Source organism: Aspergillus foveolatus (assembly GCF_047715535.1).
Source record: "Aspergillus foveolatus strain CBS 279.81 unplaced genomic scaffold BDW70scaffold_1, whole genome shotgun sequence".
Classification (NCBI taxonomy): domain Eukaryota; kingdom Fungi; phylum Ascomycota; class Eurotiomycetes; order Eurotiales; family Aspergillaceae; genus Aspergillus; species Aspergillus foveolatus.
Window position 1 is genome coordinate 1,542,178 of NW_027396065.1, and position 18,671 is coordinate 1,560,848.

At 52.1% G+C, this 18,671-nt stretch overlaps 8 protein-coding genes across 8 annotated transcripts; 4 read left to right on the top strand and 4 right to left on the bottom strand.

Moving 5' to 3' along the window:
* Positions 1–155: 155 nt before the first annotated feature.
* Positions 156–2,268, top strand: BDW70DRAFT_165658 (uncharacterized protein; the record flags this gene model as incomplete). Its single annotated transcript, XM_073741799.1, has 6 exons — positions 156–474; positions 543–826; positions 895–1,044; positions 1,106–1,714; positions 1,755–1,873; positions 1,928–2,268. The coding sequence occupies 6 exons, from the start codon at positions 156–158 to the stop codon at positions 2,145–2,147; spliced, it is 1,701 nt and encodes a 566-aa protein (XP_073601464.1). The 3' UTR covers positions 2,148–2,268.
* Positions 2,269–3,023: 755 nt separating this feature from the next.
* BDW70DRAFT_165664 (uncharacterized protein) lies at positions 3,024–4,648 on the bottom strand. The gene is made up of 3 exons (XM_073741800.1): positions 4,298–4,648; positions 4,144–4,249; positions 3,024–4,066 (listed from the first exon to the last, which is right to left on the bottom strand). The coding sequence occupies exons 1-3, from the start codon at positions 4,611–4,613 to the stop codon at positions 3,655–3,657; spliced, it is 834 nt and encodes a 277-aa protein (XP_073601465.1). The 5' UTR covers positions 4,614–4,648; the 3' UTR covers positions 3,024–3,654.
* Positions 4,649–6,628: 1,980 nt separating this feature from the next.
* BDW70DRAFT_126403 (histidine biosynthesis protein HIS4) lies at positions 6,629–9,501 on the top strand. Its single transcript, XM_073735085.1, has 3 exons — positions 6,629–7,586; positions 7,630–9,186; positions 9,243–9,501. The coding sequence occupies exons 1-3, from the start codon at positions 6,740–6,742 to the stop codon at positions 9,431–9,433; spliced, it is 2,595 nt and encodes an 864-aa protein (XP_073601466.1). The 5' UTR covers positions 6,629–6,739; the 3' UTR covers positions 9,434–9,501.
* Positions 9,502–9,578: 77 nt separating this feature from the next.
* On the bottom strand, positions 9,579–10,674 carry BDW70DRAFT_126404 (rRNA-processing protein UTP11). The gene is made up of 2 exons (XM_073735086.1): positions 10,477–10,674; positions 9,579–10,412 (listed from the first exon to the last, which is right to left on the bottom strand). Exons 1-2 carry the CDS (start codon positions 10,570–10,572, stop codon positions 9,651–9,653), a joined length of 858 nt encoding a protein of 285 aa, XP_073601467.1. The 5' UTR covers positions 10,573–10,674; the 3' UTR covers positions 9,579–9,650.
* Positions 10,675–10,804: 130 nt separating this feature from the next.
* On the top strand, positions 10,805–11,558 carry BDW70DRAFT_126405 (uncharacterized protein). The gene is made up of 2 exons (XM_073735087.1): positions 10,805–11,036; positions 11,097–11,558. Exons 1-2 carry the CDS (start codon positions 10,913–10,915, stop codon positions 11,372–11,374), a joined length of 402 nt encoding a protein of 133 aa, XP_073601468.1. The 5' UTR covers positions 10,805–10,912; the 3' UTR covers positions 11,375–11,558.
* A 10-nt stretch (positions 11,559–11,568) lies between these two features.
* On the bottom strand, positions 11,569–12,738 carry BDW70DRAFT_126406 (putative transcription initiation factor TFIID, 31kD subunit). Its single transcript, XM_073735088.1, has one exon. It carries the CDS (start codon positions 12,509–12,511, stop codon positions 11,648–11,650), a length of 864 nt encoding a protein of 287 aa, XP_073601469.1. The 5' UTR covers positions 12,512–12,738; the 3' UTR covers positions 11,569–11,647.
* A 1,144-nt stretch (positions 12,739–13,882) lies between these two features.
* Positions 13,883–16,277, bottom strand: BDW70DRAFT_165666 (nucleoside phosphorylase domain-containing protein; the record flags this gene model as incomplete). The annotated part of the gene is made up of 2 exons (XM_073741801.1): positions 13,883–14,613; positions 14,738–16,277. 2 exons carry the CDS (start codon positions 16,275–16,277, stop codon positions 14,087–14,089), a joined length of 2,067 nt encoding a protein of 688 aa, XP_073601470.1. The 3' UTR covers positions 13,883–14,086.
* Positions 16,278–16,518: 241 nt separating this feature from the next.
* On the top strand, positions 16,519–18,659 carry BDW70DRAFT_155322 (uncharacterized protein; the record flags this gene model as incomplete). Its single annotated transcript, XM_073740021.1, has 5 exons — positions 16,519–17,269; positions 17,317–17,609; positions 17,660–17,780; positions 17,834–18,344; positions 18,413–18,659. The coding sequence occupies 5 exons, from the start codon at positions 16,519–16,521 to the stop codon at positions 18,657–18,659; spliced, it is 1,923 nt and encodes a 640-aa protein (XP_073601471.1).
* Between the last annotated feature and the right edge of the window lie 12 nt (positions 18,660–18,671).

Sequence of the window (18,671 nt, forward strand, 5' to 3'; positions counted from 1 at the left end):
GAAGCTTTTCTGGCATATAGCCGAATCACTGCGAGGAGACGAAGTAGAGAAGAGACTACCTCGGTACCCCAACACACCTATCTATACTTTAGGTATCTGCACTCCTCTCCTGTTAATAAAGCTATCAGCATCTACAAACCTGTGCCAGATCAATAATGACAGTTCTGACGTCTCCTTTCCGAATTCCCATCCCCGGCACGGACGTCGCCTCCTTCGTCTTCTCTTCGGGCACGCCCACAACCCGCCAAACCCCGCAGTACTTTGACGCCTCCAACCCATCCAAGAACTTCAGTCTTGCGCAAGCAGAAGTACTCGTGAAACAGATTGCGAAGGGGCTTGAAGACCTTGGTCTGCAGCCAAACGATAAAGTGCTGCTGTACTCGCACAATGCTCTCTTCTTCCCGGTCCTCCTGTGGGGGGTTCTCGCGGGGAGATGTGTCTTTACGGCCGTGGCCGGGGGTGCGAGTGTTAAGGGTGAGTAAATACATTGTCCACTAGTGCTTTCTGGAGGGGCTTTATGGCAAAGGGTGCTGATCATGCAGAGGTCGAATATCAGCTGCGCGATTCAGATGCAAAGCTCATCCTTGCGGGTTCGGCTCAGGTCCCTGTTGCGTTGGATGCGGCATCCAGAGTTGGTCTACCGAGTGACCGGGTGTACCTCTTTTGCGATCCTGAAGATATCTCAAATGATTCATCATTACCGGCCCAGCCCTGGACGAGGATCTGGAGGCCTGCTGATGAGGTTCGCTCTTGGTCATGGAAGAGGATTCAAACGCTCAAAGAAGCTCAAGAGACGACTGCTGTAATAAACTACTCAAGCGGGTGTGTATGTCCCTGCCAAGTGATGATTGCTCTGACGTTGAAAGAACAACCGGACTTCCTAAAGGCGTGGAGATATCGCACTATAATGTTGTCGCGAACTCTTCTCAGCTCCTCGCGAAGAGAGCCATTATATCGAATGACCACAAAGGCAAGAGTCGCAAAGAGCGGCTCGACATGGCGGGGGATCGGTGGCTGGCTCCGCTGCCTATGTATCATGCCTATGTATTCTTGCCCATTTCATTGTACCCTTCCTTATATTGCATGGAAAACTAAGTGATTGCAGGGCCAAACATACTACTGCCTCAACGCGGCCCGCCTCGGCGCAAAGGTCTTCATCATGAAATCCTTCAATGTCGACCAATACCTCCTGTACATGGATATTTACCGCATTAACTTCATGGCCTCCGTTCCAGCCATCATGGCCACGCTCGCAAAACAGCCAAATACCTCAAGATATAACCTGCGCGCAGTGGAAGTGGTAACCAGCGGCTCTGCACCGCTGAGTGCCGAACTCGGCCGTATAATTGAGAAACTCTACCTCCGCCCCGGCGTCACGGTCAAGCAGGGGTGGGGAATGACGGAGGCGACCTGCTCGATTACGGGATTTGCGCCAGATGAGGAGGACGATGGCCGGTCAATCGGGTGGTTGAATCCAAACTGCGCTGCTCGAATCGAGAAGATCGAAGGGAAGGACTTTAGTGGCGTTGCGCCGGACGGGGTGGATGTAGGCGAGATCTGGGTCGCTGGGCCAAATGTTATGAAAGGTTATTACAAGAATCCGACAGCCACAAACGAAACGATTGTCGAAGATAATGAGTTAAGGTGGTTGAAGACGGGGGATATTGGATATTTTGATCAAAGGGGGCGTATCTATATCGTCGATCGATTAAAGGTATAATCATCTGCGTCCTATTCCCAGGATCTTCAACAAGCTGACACGGATCCAGGAGCTCATCAAGGTCAAAGGGCTGCAAGTTGCCCCGGCTGAGCTGGAGCAGTATCTCCTCACTCACCCCGGCGTCGCCGATGCAGCTGTCGTTGGTGCGAGGATGTGAGTTGGCCTTCACGTTGCCTTCGGACAACTTGGACTGACACTGAACCCCAGAAACGGCGCTGAGTACCCGCGAGCATTTATCGTGCGTAAAGATGACACTGTAGCAGAATCCGAGCTGTTCGACATGGTCAAGGCACACTTCGCTCCGCACAAGTGGCTGACAGGAGGTGTGTACTTCATAGACCAGATTCCCCGGACTGGAAGCGGGAAGATCATGCGGCGGAATTTGCCTGCTATTGACGATAAATTCTTGCCGCGCTCGAAGATGTGATGTCAGGAAGTGGATGATACCTGCGAGGTTGCCCTGGCCCTATAATGTGTTATTTTCTTTGGCTTGATGTGCATATAGGCATACAATGCTTTGGGCCTTAGCATTGTGTCATATTTGTGCCATAAAACCTGGTCCCCGAGTACTCAGGAAGCTCTGTGACTAGACCAAATGTTAAGATGCCGTTCACCAGATGCATTACAATAGTGAATCCCCGGATGTGTGTTCATCGAGAATTACAGGAATCGGAGATGGTCGAACCAATACCGCCAGTTCATGCTTATAAACTAGGTTCTAACTCTTGCGCAGGAATGTTTCGTGTGCTGGTTGACTCGAGCCTGTTCGATTATCCGCTATATTCTGCTTGCGCTTTTTCCTATCTCCTCAGCCGCCGTATCTTACTACCAGGGGCGAAGCTGGATAAGCAGTACCGTACCTTGATTGCCTCGAAATCGAGCCTGATTAACCAGTGTTACCGTCTAACACTTCTGGGTCCATAACTTACGAGCTTGTCAGCAGCATTCTTAGGCATTAGTCAAGGGAGAAGTCGACGGGTTTTTCATCACCAAGGGCCAGATTGGTTAGGCTGGTGCTCAATATAGAGCCACCGTATACTTCAACAATCGTCAGGATCCAGCGTCCTATGTGAGTAGAAGGCATAGAGAGACCCCAATATATATTCTTTTAACAGATCGGTCAAACAAAGTTCGTCTATATCATAAAGGAACAGTTTTCGTTGACGGCAACAGAACCATTTTGCATCTAGCCGTCAAGGGTGCACTTGCTGAAGCGTAATGTCCTCGCTGTTGCCAGTTGTCTGTCAGTAAAACAGCCAACCAGCTCGCCTCTAATTTTGTTTCGCAGGATATTCACGTTTGTCGAAGCAGATGTGCTTGTGGGCTAAGTGATCGTGGTATGACACGAACGCTCTATTCGAGGCTGCATTCTGTCAGTCATCATCTCGCATAAAAAGACTATTATCTCCTATTGATAAGGTCTGGATATTCTTATTCCGCGTCGCCAATCCCATACTTTCAGGATTCCCTTTATCTAAACGCAACATGGACTATCCGCATGGACCCGACTCAGATGACACCAACGCACCTGCTGCTCGCATAATCAACGCGCACTATACTTGCTCGCCCATGCAGCGCCCCGCGAGGAAGGGAGGACCTATGTCCGTTTTAATAAGCTGTTTCTGGAATGAGAGGTGGGGATGATGAGATGCAGTTGGACCGTAAAGTGGTCAGGTTGCAGGGTTGGCGGACGTTTTATGTGCGGCTCCTGAAGAACAGGGGCGGATCAAGTGTGGTCCAGGCTAGAAACAAGGAGGATTGACGGGATAAAGGGGCCGAAGGGGTGCTTAGTCTGTGAGGAGACTTAGGGGGGCTGCTGGGAAGGTGAGAAAAAGCAAGATAGCAAGTTATTGGGCTGGGTTCCTGTGGAGAGTCTGGGTCAACAAATTGATCTTCGGGTTTGTGCTGACTTGCCCGCTGCATAACCTCCAGCCCTATCTGAGCAATATGAGCGCCGCCCCCGCAAGCATCGAGCCCACTGCACTGGCTGCAACTTTGACTCCGACACACCAGAAGCTCTCCCTGCCATACCCCGGGGCAGCGGCATTCGTCTCTCCAGCGCTATCAACCACATCGTTTGCCTCTTCATCGTCATCCCCACTCCGCGCGACATCAGTCGGCTTGTGGAACAGCACCAACGGCGCAACCTGCGACCAACCCGTAAACTCTGGCGTCTCCTCGGCACTATACGTCGTCGTTGTGGTCGTCCAGGTCACGCTTCCTTCCCTGAAACTCGCTAAATCAGTTACACCGCCTGTCGGGCGGAAGAAAACCTCGCAGGCTGTTGAGACGGTGTACGAGGGGAGGGAAGAGGAGCAGTAAAAGCCTGGGAGCATTGTCATTGAACTACGCGTCATCAGTACCACGTCTATGTCATGGAGGAGGAGGTAAAAGGGAGAGAGATGGAGATGAAACTAGGTTACCTGGGACAACAAACGACAGCTGTCTCGTCCGCATCGAGCAGCCCTGCAAGAACTTGATTGTATGCCGGGGTCAAAACTTCCGAGTCGACGTCGTCGAGGTGCTCCCCTTCGTATGTCGCAGTAAATCATCCGGCTCGCGAGGCAGTCTCATCACCGTCTCTCGCCGCCACACCAACGGTTTTCCACCCAGCCGGACATGCCGGAGCAGGCGAATAGAACGGGGGTGCATAAATGTCGGTACCGGCTGTGTTCCGCGCCGAAGACAGTGCCTCCGGCGCATTCGAGTCAGTTGGAGAGGGATAACACGAATCAAACGAAAACGGGCATCGTTCGTTCTGGAAGACGAAAGCGGTGTCAGCGGTAGACGCGATAGCGACGTTGCTGGTGCAGGAGTCTGGCAGGGACCAGGGGGTTGTCAGTGGACCCCAGTTGGTGAACGTCCAGAAGAGCGTGGCGGTTGCGGTGGGCATGGTGGCCTTCAGATGGGCTGACGAGGGGACACAGAGCTTCGGTTGTATTCATGGGAGCGCAAAGGGGGAAACCTGGGGTTTTATAGGGCAACTATTGCCCCGTGACTGGGTTGTGTCTAGTCAAGGGCCAAGAGGGAATACGAGGTGGGCACCAGTTGGCCCTATCGTACGGGGCAGCTAGCGATCCAAGGCCAAGGCCTGTGAGTTAAGACTTGTCTTGGAAGATCATTCACAAGGCTGAGCGACAAGGTGGAGTTGATCAGCTCAACAGCGCAAGGTTGTAGGTAGTGGTATCTAGTCAGCGATCCAGTTGTTACCCTAATTTAGGGCAAGCTTGGGGATGTCCGAACTCTACTATACAATCTAGGTACCCTGAATAGCACGGTTGCGATTGAGCTGCAATAGCAATCTCGTATTCAGATCTGATAATGTTAGATATTTCTTGCCTCAAATCGCTTTTCAATTGTGATTCCTCTAAACCCAGTATCTACTTTAGCGAGTGCCCCCCATTATATGCAGCAGCTCTCCGTCTTCCCAACTACAGCTGACCAGCAAAACAACGTTCCCAATGCATGACTCTGCTGTACGGTGTTGAGACCAGCTATCGCCGTCGAAGCTCTGATTTTGAGCTGGGCTTGAGCCGAGATTGTAAGAGACTATTGCACGGCGGCAATGCGCATATGCCCATGGTCAGTCAGTACTAATAGCCTGGGTGACGATGGCTGAAGCCGGGCTCAGGTGAAATCAGATACTCAGTAAAGGACCGATGGCTCATGGTTATGCCCTTAGATGTTAGATTAGCGTGGATCTGGGACCGAAGATGGGTCTTTTGTTTCGCTGGAGGCTGTGCACCGCCGTACCCAGGATCGCAGATACGGATCATAAGAGCGGAAACTGATGAGCCCAACCATATTGAGCGTAATGAAAGCACTAAAAGCCAGGCCGATGGCAATGGAAACGCTCACGCGCAATAGCTGTCAAGAGGGACGCGATATGTACTGCTGTATGTGGAGCACAAGGGTAGAGGGAAAGCTGTATTGTAAGTGGATGGATGTCTAGGAGCTCATCTAGATATGAAGTCCTCTATCTGTTTTAGTTATACCTGTCTTAGTCAAATCCAAGACCAGAGAATGCCCGAATGCTTTGTGTGTTTATTTCTGCCCCTTTGCTACTGGCCTGGCCTATGCCACGGTGGTTTCCAGACTGCTGGGTAGCTCTACCCCCTCTATGTATCAACAAACGTTCTCTGGTATACTCATTCCAAGCTAGCTCTTCAAATCAGGAGAGGTATATCTGTCTTGCGAGCGCCAAAGCATCAAAGCACAAAGCACCAAAGCAATCCAAATAACTTCTCAAAAGTCATCCCACCCGCAAGTTGTCTTTCTTTCCTCGTACCCCGTGCCGCGATTCATCGGCATGGTCGCGCGCCCTCAGTAGCTCTCTGGCCATCACCCGCCCCGATTTCCAGCTGCATATCTGCAGACAGATAGAGTATCCTCATCTCTACGTTTTTCTGAGCAGTGCTGAGTTTAGGCAAATGCTACCGATGGGCAAAGAAAGAACGTACGAGGTACTCGTCTAGTCTGTTCAGCTGTGATACAATTGTCATAGGTGGTTTGTTGTGATAAAGCTGACGGTGCTGGATGATTGGTTCAGACATTGGACAATGCTTTTGCTGTTTGTGATAGATACAATGGTGGTCGTTGATTTGGTAGAAGAGGCGTAGTGATCAGCTGGCTGATCAGTAAGAGTTAACTATTATATTCGAATACAGATATGGCTGCGAAGAGGGATATCAATACAGTAAGACACGATATACCTTGCTGGTGCAAGGACAAGTAGGGCTGGAGCTTGCTGCCGTGGTGCCTGAGGTATCAATGTCGGACCTCCGCCGCAATGCCGAATCCGGAGATACAGTACAATATTTACAGTAGGAACCAAGGCGGTGAGGGGTGCGGGGCGAGAATTTCTTGAAGGGATGAATCACCGGCTACACAACAGTCAACACATTCCTCCTTCACTTTGCCCTTGTTAAGCTCTCTCCAGCTGGGCACTGGACTCGCCCCTGTCTCATCTCCATTTTCTCTCTTACTCTTGACCCCATTGACCTGATTGACCTCCCAAACATGGCCACTCCCTTCCTCGTCTCCTACGACCCCGCCTCCGCCTCCGGCGGCCTCTCCCTCCAGCAGATCGCCTACTTCGGCCGCGTTCTGATCAAGGCTACCGACCTCACCCAGGCTGAGACCTTTATCCGACAAAACTTCCGCCTCCTCGATATCTACGTCGACGCAACTGGCATCTCCTCGACGGGCGATCTCGTCGACATCCTCAACGCCGGGGCGGCCAAGATCTTCATCTCCTCTGACCAGTTGAATGCCCTCTCCGAAGAACAATCCGTCCCCTCGTCACGGCTCGTTGTCTACACTTCGTCCAACGACCAAGTTGAAGCGTTTCAGAAATGGGTGGTTAAGCATATTGAGCGCGAAGAGGCCGGCCTGTGCACGGACTCGGCCGCTGTTCACTCTATCTCTGTGAAGCTCGGACTGAACCCGGAAGCGCAGCTTCTCTACCGTACATATTCTGGAGACATGACCGAGGATGCGATCAAGGATACAATGAAGCAGGGCGGTGTCAGTATCGTGCCTGCGGCCGCTCTGACTGTCAGCCGCGAGGAGTCCAGTGGGAAGATCCAAGCGGGTTCTTTGATTGCTGCGCGGGGTGTCAAGGACCAGGGTAATGGTCTGTATGCCACCACAGTAACGGACGAGAGGGGTACTTGCTTGGGGTTTGTGTGGAGTAGCGACGAGAGTATCGCGGAGGCTCTGCGTACAGGCACCGGCGTCTACCAGAGCCGGAAGCGTGGTCTGTGGTACAAGGGTCAATCCAGCGGTGACGTACAGGAGTTGATCCGCGTCGGGTTTGACTGCGACAGTGACTGCTTGGTTTTCATCGTGAAGCAGATCGGAAGAGGTAGGACATCTCGTCACTTTCGTAGACTAGTGCTGACTTTCAGGTTTCTGCCACCTCGGCACCGCCAGCTGTTTCGGACCGTACACCGGTTTATCACGCCTTCAAAAGACGCTACAAGCCCGCAAGGCCGATGCCCCGGCCGGGTCGTACACCGCGCGACTGTTCAACGAGCCCAAGCTTACACAAGCCAAGATCATGGAAGAGGCCGACGAGTTGTGTCGTGCGGAAACAAAGGAGGATATCGCTTTTGAAGCAGCCGATCTTTTGTACTTTGCGCTCACCCGCTGTGTTGCCGCTGGTGTCAGCCTTGAGGATGTCGAGAGAAACCTTGACCTGAAGAGCCTAAAGGTGAAGCGGAGAAAGGGTGACGCCAAGGGCCCTTGGGCAGAGAAGGCTGGTCTTGCCGAGAAGCCTGCTGAAGCGAAGCCTGCTCCGAAGCCAGAGGAGCCAAAGGAAGACACTTCTCGGATTGAGATGACTCGTGTCATTACCGCTTCAACGCCGGCGGAGAAGGTCCAGGGGTACCTCAAGCGGCCATCGCAAAAGTCCAACGACGCCATTGTCGGCCTTGTCAAGCCCATCATCCAGGACGTCCGTGAGCAGGGTGATGCTGGTGTTCTTAAGTATACCCATAAGTTCGAAAAAGCCACATCTTTGACCTCACCTGTCCTCAAAGCACCGTTCCCGGCCGAGCTGATGAAGCTGTCACCGGAGGTTCAGGAGGCGATCGATGTCAGTATTTCCAATATTGCCAGATTCCACAGCGCCCAGAAAGGCAGCAACGATGCCTTGTCGATGGAGACCATGCCTGGCGTGGTCTGTTCCCGCTTCTCGCGGCCCATTGAGCGTGTTGGTTGCTACATTCCCGGTGGAACGGCCGTGCTGCCATCCACTGCAATGATGCTTGGTGTTCCCGCCATGGTGGCCGGCTGCAAGAAGATCGTCTTTGCCTCTCCACCTCGTGCCGACGGCAGCATCACCCCCGAGATTGTCTATGTCGCACACAAGGTTGGAGCGGAGAGCATCGTCCTTGCTGGAGGCGCACAGGCTGTAGCAGCCATGGCCTACGGTACCGAGAGCGTCAGCAAGGTCGACAAGATCCTGGGACCTGGTAATCAGTTCGTGACCGCCGCCAAGATGTTGGTTTCCAACGACACCTCCGCTGGTGTCAGCATCGACATGCCTGCCGGACCTAGTGAGGTTCTCGTCATTGCCGACAAGGCCGCCAACCCCGCCTTCGTTGCTTCAGACCTTCTCAGCCAAGCAGAACACGGTGTCGATTCCCAGGTCATCCTCATCGCGATCGACCTGAACGAGCAAGAACTGAAAGCCATTGAAGATGAGGTAGATCGCCAGGCCCGTGCTCTTCCTCGCATGGACATCGTCCGTGGATCCCTCGCACACTCTGTCACCTTTGTTGTTAGGAATCTTGATGAGGCAATGGCTCTGAGCAACGATTACGCTCCTGAGCATCTCATCCTGCAAATCCAGAATGCAGAGGCCGCTGTCGAGAAGGTCCAAAACGCGGGGTCTGTTTTCATCGGACAGTGGACGCCTGAGAGTGTGGGTGACTACTCTGCTGGTGTCAACCACTCATTGCGTACGTTCCCAAACCCCTATGATTCTTTTACCATCGATTCTAACTTCTCTTCCTAGCAACATATGGCTACGCCAAGCAGTACTCTGGAGTCAACCTTGGCTCCTTCCTCAAGCACATCACCTCCTCAAACCTAACGGCGGATGGTCTTCTGCGTTTGTCCAAGACTGTCGAGACGCTCGCGGCTGTGGAGGGATTAGATGCCCACAAGCGGGCAGTGAGCATCCGTGTTGCGGCTATGAAGCAGTAGCAGCTGTAGTAAAGAAAATAGTTTATTCGGAGTTGGTTACGATTTAGTTACGTGCAAGCATGATTCAGATGAGCAATAAAAATTGATGTCTTCGAATTGAAGTGGTATCTGGACGCCTATCACAGTATATTACAATGCAATCTATGTAATCCGAGACAAGACCAACAAGAACTTTTCAGCCGTCGTAAATCATCGCAGAATCGGACACGAACGAGTATCACCTCTTCCGCTCTTTAATCTTGAACTTCAGCCCGTTCTTATTGACACCTCCTACCGAATTCGACATCTTCGCCCGCTGCAGATCCAGCGCCCGCTCTGCGGAGGTGATATCGGCATACTGCTTCTGCAGCGCCTTGAGCTTGTTCTGTCGCACCTCTAGAGCCCTCTTCTTAAGTTTCCTCGCCCGTCGTGCCTCAACCAGCGCCTGTTTCTCTGCTTCCAGGTCTTTTCGAGTTTTTCTCTTCTGTTGCTGCTGAGCGCGCTCACCAAACGATTCCTCTTCCTCTTCGGTTTCTCCCTCTTGCTCTCGCCGCTCCAAAACCCTTTTCAAATCCTTCTGACCTTCCCTGTCGTCCGCGAAAACCAACTTCCGCGCCTTCTTCTCCGCAGCCCCAAAGTCGAAATCGTCGAAATCGTCGTCCTCCTCCTGCCTAGTGTCCTCCTGATCTCCCAGCGCCTCCCCCATAGATTCCTGAATTCTCAAATCCTCCTTTACCTTCTCGATCTGCCGTCGAACTCTCTCCCCCACTGTCCGAAGGTACCCGGCATCCTGCGTCTTAAGCAACTTGATTGCTTCATGGGAGAGGCCCTGAGCAGTCGCAGACTCGCGCATCCCCGTACCATGCTTTCCCTTCGTCGACGAATGCGAGGACATCATACCAAAGGCGAATTCGTCCGGGTTCCGATCGCGTGCTTTTTCTTCCAGCCGCTTGATTTTTTGTTTTTTCATGTTGTAGTCTTTGGCGCGGAGGGAGTAATCCTATTGCCAACGAAACAAGTCAGGCACTGATTGCAGGAAGTAAAATACGCGAGGAAAGACGCACCTTGTGCTTTTCTAGGATACCCCATTTTTCGCGGCCCTGGAGTTGTCCTCGCTCGCGGTGTTGGCGGCGTTGGACAGCATTGCGCATAGAAGACATTTTGGCGGTTTATTTCTTCCCCCTTTTATACAATAAGAGTTGTAAGAGCGATTCAAAAGAAGAACTGGTTGAAAAATAAAGGGAAGATGAGGGATGTGGGAGGATGAGGTATGGTGGTGATAGTTGAAGATGTCGGAGATAAAAAGTTCTCAGAAATTAGGTATTGTTTAGTCTGGCCTGGCCCGAGACGGAGGAGACTAAAACCTCCAACTCTGCCGAACCTCACCACCTAGCTCACTAGACCACCTTACCTACCTGCATTTGCGCGCAGGATTCGAACAATTCCCCCGCCAACACACAAATAATTCCATTCATCTCAGTTATTAATGATCAGCCAAAAATGACAACCACAAACCCCAGATACAACCTCCGCAACCCACTCCCCCTCTCCGCCGCCCAAGAAGCCGAAGTCAAACAATTATACTACAAGCGCGTGCGCGCCCATTGCGCGCCTGAGATAAAGGGTATCCCTATTATTCCGATGTTATTACTAGACCGCGGCTAATATATGTATCTCTGGATAGCCTTCGCCGAATGCGCGGTCAACCGCACGGTCACAGCAACGTGGGTGTGTCGGGCACAGCGCCTCGCGATGAATTCTTGTATGATTGAGCATGCGAAACCAGAGGAGGAGGACCGGGCGCGGGAAGAGTGGTTTGCTTCGCATGAAGAGCGGCGGCGAGCGAAGCTCGAGGAACAGGAGCGGGTGGAGAAGAGGAGGGAGGAGGTTATTCGCATGATGAGGGAGGATGAGCAGCGGAGGGCGGCGGCAAAGGCGAAGGCTGCTGGGAAGTCAAGCTAATGAGGCTAGAGTGAATTAGGTGGTGTTGGGATGCGATTGATATATGATATTGATGCGGGCGTGTTGATGTATACATACGGGCTTTTTGGCGTTGGGCATTTTCGATTTACCTGGTTGATTAGCATTTGCATTGAGGGCTGAGCTACCTAAGGTTCGTTGTCATTGTATAGTAAGATTACTGCATAAGAACTGACCGAATCTCTCCTTAAACGCCGGCCTGACCACATTTAAAGGGACTATATCAAGGAATTAAGATGTATATAGGCTGAATGGCTAAACATCCGTCATATCCTTGTCCCCATCATCGTCTCCCATAACTGCGTCTTCCCCGAAAATATCCTCCATCTTCCCATCCTCATCTTCATCCCCTTCACCCTCGCCTTCTTCCCGCTCAGCACCACCCATAACATCATTCTTCTCGTCCGGAGCAGCAATGTCTTCCTCGCCCTCACTCTCCCACTCATCGCTCATCTTCCACCCGGTTCCCGTGAGGCAAAACCGCTCCGGCGGCAGCCTCATCCCCGCCATAAGCACACTGTTACTTGCCGCAGGTTTCCCAGCACCCGCGTCAAACCCCCTCGTCGCACCCGGCAGCGCAACTCGATTTCTCTCTGCCGCAACATCCATGAGAAACTCCTTTGGTAGACCCGTCTGGAACTGGTAGTGCAATCGCGACGCGATACTTAGTCTTAATGCTGGCAAGGTCACAGAGTTCACTTCAGGTGGGCCCTTATTCCCACTGCTTGTAGTAGTATCCGCTCCCGTCCCCGCGTATCCTTCTGTTGTAAGATGCACCGCATCTTGTAGCACACCGGATGTGTAGCGGTATGCAAAGTCGAGGAGCTGCAGCGGGACGCGCTCTTGGTAGGCTGTGACGCCTTGGGCAGCGAGCAGCATATGGATGAGGCGGACGTCGCGTGGGCGGCGGGACTTGCCGCTGTCTTTCAGCGACGTCGAAGGTATTTGCGCGGGTTGGGAGGCTGGGGCGGGGGTTGTTGTAGGCGCGCTGGTCGGCTGTGTCGGTTGTTGTGAGGGGGCGGCCGTTGTGTTTGTGGTTGTGGCATTGTTGGTTGATGAGGGTTCAGCTGGGGGTGTGAGCGGTTGCGTGGAAGGTGCTGCCTGGCTTGGTGAGGCCATTGTGGTGTCTATCGGATTGGCCCGTTGTATTCTGAATCCGCGTAGTGGTCGTGCAGATCGGATGGATTCGAGGAGAGAATGTAGTGAGGCCGGATGGGCTTAGATACCTGCTCAGCAAGTTCGGTTCATTGGGCTCTAAGGATAGGTCGCGCGTGGGATTTCAGGCAGCCGGTGGAAGACAGGAAAGTTGAGAATATTGAAGAGGTTGGGATTGGCATAAGGCGAAGATCAAGACGACAGGTTCAAGGTAGAAGTAGTTGATCTGAGATTCTGGCGATGCGCGCTAGGCCAGGATAGGAAGGCTAGTTGATATCACCACGTGACTCTCAAGCAATATCCTTCAAGGTGTTCCTGGCAAACTTCCACTATTAATCAATCATTCTACTTGGGTTCTGAATGCCCATGGAAACTTTGATACTGGGATGTCTCCGAACTGGGATAAATTTTAGTTGGCTCTCTGTATAGCCATCTTAACTGCCATCCCAAGTTGTCGTATTCTTCTGCAATCTGGTCTGTTATCCTGTGGTCGACATAATGCGTTCAAGATCAAAAGGTCCTTGGTCTTCGTAGGTGTCACGTACTGCTCTGTTAAAAGCTCAAAACAATTCTGGATATTGGTTCTTGGTCTTTCTAACGGTCAAACCCCTAAGCGCGCTCGGTCACGCTAAGGCAGCGTTCTCATGCTGATCAACAGAACCGTCAAGTATGGGCGCCAGATACATCTATCTGAAGCATCGAGGTGAAGCTTATATTGATATTACAGCATACTTCTGTTCTCGTTGCAGAGCTTCTCTGCGCATTCTCGCTTTGGGCAGACGTACATTGTAATGGAAGGATGAAGGAAGAGCAGTCTAATCGGCAGTGGCTGGGACGGTCCAGGCGAACAATCAAGGCCAAAATGCTATCGCAATCAACGAAGATAGTCGTGGAGATGCGGTAGCTTCAATCCTCGAAGTATTAGGGTGGCTTGTGAGTGGTCGATCATTCTACGATTATGTCCCTCGTCTGGCATCGCACTCTATACCTCTCAATACAGCTCAGGACCTTCATCGAATTTACAAAGGGCATGGAGTTTGACTCTGTGCTTAACTTCAGAATCACGGCCTCGTGAAACGACAGGAGAGTAGTATGTTGATGCTCACTCAGCGACCCGAGCAGGCTGAACATTATTGCACGGTGACAATACTGTAGGCACTATTGCTTGGGAATCAGCTGGCTGGTATCCGTCTCATGGGAGTACATTCCTGCACATTACATCAAACCCAAAGCTCCTGAGACGACGGGGCTGACAAGCTACAGCTATCCCTACGGATGGACCATGATCTGAATCTGCCAGTGTTTTTAGCAGATTCGTTCTGAGTAACTGGCCTCGCCTGGAACCGTTCTTGAGTTTAGCTATGGACTGACTTTATCGCTAAGTCGTAACTCGACACCTTTGACATATCAAAACTCCCTGTTCACCAGGCCGGTGCTGCAACCGTCTTGGTAAGTAGATTGGTTTCTGTGGCTTTTTAACACTACAGAATCAATAAAACATGTCCTTTATACATGAACCATGAACCATCGCGAGAGGCTCTAATAAACAACCCCATCGTCCATTTTATCATCCAAATAAACCTCAACTTGCTTTTCCAACATCACCAGATCTCCAACTACTGCTTTCATTTCCACAATCACCTGCATCAGGCCGTACTGTTCTAGCTCCTCCCGAAGCTGGCGCCTGGAGGTGACATCGTCAAGGGACCCAATATAGGAATTGAGAGACATCAATGCATGGCCCAAGTACCTTTGCCGAGAGCGCTTATCCTGAGATGATTCCGCTGCGGTGGATACCCACGCAGCTAGCTGTAATCGGATAGCGCTAAGCCAGACCTCGGGTGGTGTAGAGGCAGAGAATGTAGGCGGATCTGTGCTTGTGGACGTTTTGCGAGGGACTTTGGTTGAGCCCGTCCGATTTGGTAATACTCGGCCATCCATGGGCTGGATAGCCGTGGAGCCTGCGATGTCTATTGATTCAGGATGTTTGATGCGGGGGAACCCAGTGGCATGGAGCGCAATTGTAGGTATGTTTGGAGCCTCGGATCCCAAAGTGAATCGTGTCTCTGGGAAAATTCAGCGATACTGAGTTCTGTAAGCACTGGAAACGGTTATGCCTACCATGACCGTTTGGTACCTTGAATACTGGCTTCAGCGGGGGAACATCTTGCGCGTCTGGGAGATGCCGACGTGTTGATATTAGATTCGGGTGCCCGGTTGACCGTCCATCTGGATAATATGGAAGTCGTGAAGGCTCTGATGCCGCATTTAAGGGTTTATGCCTTGTTGGGCTTTTCTTTGACCGTAGCAAGGCATCTACCAAAATGTCGACAGATGAGAGGCACCATTGAACCTCCGCAAGCATCTGTTCAAGCTTGCTTCGATATGACGCCCACTGAGCCGAGGGAAGGGATAGACTCTTGAAATCTACTGTATCGGACTCTCTCTGTTTTTCTGGATGTTGGTTATTATCGGAAATCATTTGAAGTTCCCTCAGCACGTCACTGCAGCGGAGTATCAAGACACCAGGTCTCTTGAACACATTGCTTGTCGACGAACTGGGGTCATTGCTGGTTAGGCCAGCAACGCTAATGTACTTTGCAAGATGGCAAAGTGAGCAGTGAAGTGAGAAGAGCTCGTCGGATAGTTCGCTCACAAGAGAGGATGGGCCCTCCGCGCCCCGAAATGAGCTGTAGAGTGCATATGCGAGCTGGGCCAACCTGGTAACATGGTTTGCGTCACATACTGGGCCCGTGATTCGATGAACAGGCTTGGGGTGATACGACTCCAGGTTCCTTTCCACCGTGGGTGCCTCCACGAGCTCGGTTGCAGGGATCACGGACAAAAGGTCTTTCACATATGCAGCGGCGGCCGCAGCAGCAGACGGCTGCCAATTCTTATTCTTATGGGTATCACAGTAGTCGCAGATGCCCCGGACGATAAGGCATGGGAAGCCGTTCATCAAGCCTGCAGCTTCCATCTCGAAGCACAGCACACCCCCGAGCTCTCTGCTCAGCTGGTCTCGAGTAATGCCGTTTCTGATGACCTGATTCCCCGATGCGATAGTTCCATAATGGATCTCGACCGCTTGGTTCTCTCGTGGTGTTCGAAAGACCACCTGGTCTTCACTGCATGCCTCACATGTCGACCCTCCCTCGTGAATATAGGTTGACGTGAACAGTCTGTCTGGTCCAGCACTGACACGCTGAAAGCGAGGCAAGCTGTCGAATGCCGATAGATTCTCCATGATCTTGCTGCGGTGCCTGAGATGGTTTGCCCGCAATTTGCTCAGGGCGTTGAGCAGAATCGGGGGCGGGCCATTTAGGAAGCTCTTTCGTATGAACCCCGATGCTGTCGCGGTTCCAGCATCATACTGGACGACACCACCGTGCTCTCCAGATGGCTGACTCACAACCACATCGCCGAGTCGTATATCGGTGGTGCCTGGAACGCCTCCGCCAACGCCCACCATCAGCCCGAATCGAAGGCTGGGAAACTTCGCCTGCATTCGGATGGCCACAGTGGCCGCGGATGTTGTGCCGTATCTACCGGTAGGGAGACAGGCAATGACAACATTGTGATGGCCGATTCGGCCAAGGGTATAGATGTTATCGTCGTTAGGGTCGTGAGGGAGGTCCTGATGCTCCTCGTCCAGCATTTCTGCTGCAGCCGCCAGCTCGACCGGGAGGGCGCTGACCCAGCCCACCGTGTAGTCCTCTGCTCGAAACATATCGTCTGTTTGATTTGAAGGACGCCGTACGAGAAGATTTTAAAGCGTTTTTAGTCAAGGCTGAAACGGGATCGCGCGGCTATTATTTCCTCGGGCGAGGCTGACTTTGTAATACGGGGCTCTTCTGCGCAGATCCCCCGCAAAACTGAGGCAGGAGGTAAAGATATTACCCAGCCCAATTTTTATCTTCTTTTCCTCCGCACTTCTGCTCACACCAGTCCCACACTGCTATCAAACAAATATGGTCAATATCACCGTCGAAGGCTTAAAGGTGAAGGAAGACACGGCTTGTTCGAGCAGCACGACCTTTGATCTGCCGGCCGAGACTAGGCTCGCCGACCTCGTTCCACTGATCCGTGAGCGAGGATATACGGTCCCCCAGGAGTTCGCTCGAGAAAGAGATGACGGGAGTCGTGGCATTAATTATTATCCGGATGTCCAGTACTTTCTCAGCCATCCTCCCGAGACCCTGGTGGTTTCGGGCGACTGTCCGTCAAATTACGATGAGCGATGCATCAATGTACACGATACCTTTCTTCACTTTCTCAGCCTTCAGGCCCCGAGCAAGGCACTCTCGGCAAGGCTGGAAGGTGATCAGAAGATTCTGGTTGACGACCGGCTTGAACTGATCTTTCATCGCACCCTGCGCATGCCCGACGATGACAAGATCCATCCCCTCCCGGCTTCACGCGGGTATTTCCCTCTTTATAACGTTGAGGCCTTTGCCTCTCAACTGCCAGAACGGATCAGGAAGCGAGGTGGCATCTTCTTTCCTATGTGGCAGCGAGAAGCTCTTTGGATTGAATTCAATCACCGCGGGGGCAATACTCATTATGCCATCCGGGTCAACGTCGGCCACATCAACGCTGTCAGTGGTCTCGATATCTACGAGGTCTCTGACAAACAGGATTACCTTGTCGTACCCGGCCAACAGTGGTTCGACGGTATTTCTGTAAGCCCTGGTGTCGTGCGCCAGTTTGTTGCTATGCCTTGTCTGTCTCACCCGCCCTTGCGTCTACATTGCTAATATAGGAGACAGTGGGCTCTGGATACACCGTCGAGGGCCAAGTCTGCGGCAAAGAGAAATTTGGCGGAATCCAGATCGAGGTCATTCCTTCTTACAAACAATACACTCACACGTTCAGTTACTCAACCAAGCAAGGACACGTCGAGTATGCAGCCGAACATGATACCCCTGGCGACCATGCGCTTAAAGACGGCGACAAGATGGTTATGGCTCCGCAACAATCTACATTTAAGGGACAGGCTAGACTTTGTGATTTTCTTGAGGATAGCGAGAGTTTTGAAGAGATCGAGAGCCTCCATTTGAAGGTTTTACCCCAATGTGAGCCATATCAGGAGACTGATACTGAAAGATGCAGGGTATGTACATCGGACCAACTAAAAAATCGGTGTCCAGAATCCCCTATTTCCGCTCCTCAGGTCTCTCAGGCTATTCTCCGTTTTTTAGCATGGAAGAATCTCACGCGTCTGTTTACTCAAGTACGTCGATTGTTCACTCTGCAGGGTGCTCTAATTTAATTCTTACAACTCAGAACCTGATATTCCTCGCTATCACCGTCAGATGCATCGGTCTCAGTCTGTCGGCAGTGACGTGGACCTCGGTTACGAGGATGTGGCTGATCCTCGCCGCCCAGCTACAAGGCAATCCAGCCAGACTATGAACCTGCGAGAGATGGGGATTGCAGCTGGCGGGAAACTAATGCAGGACATCGTCCAGGACAGCTCCCCAAAGGGTATTTGGGACACGGCGAGGGCGAAGCTACTAGATATTCACATCCTCCAGCCCTCTGACTTCGAGGCCGTGACACACATCGTTCCTCCCAAGACACCGATCACTACCGAAGAATACATCGAAGCTGGTATTCCATTTTACGTCGTAGATGAGGACCCCGATCAGCGACTAGACGGATCTGCCACCTTGGCTGGGGTAAAGAGTATCAGCGCCATGGACAACGAGGTTGGCGTGGACGAGGCAGACACTGAGTTTGACCCGTTGAAGCCGAAACGGTGCGCAACGTGCGCGGTGCGACTATGCGATTGCATGTATGGAATAACACCCTCTAACCCTGGGTATGCTCGCTGGTAAGAGATACTAACGCTATTTTGTCAAGAATCCGCCCCTGTAACCATCAATTCTGCCACATGTGCGTCAAGGCTGTTGCTCCACCTGGCAAGACTTCTCACGATGAGCAGAAGCGCTGCCCGGTTTGTGCAGCCGTTGTTTCCCATGTTGCTGGCTTCTCGGCGCCCATGAATCTACCTGGGGAGGAAACGTTCAAGGTGGATGTTCCCGTTGCTATGTTGGAGGTTCAGGACGGAAGAGCTGCTTTTGAGTCTGTGGTGAAGATGAGGTTGTAGTCTGGGCCTTAC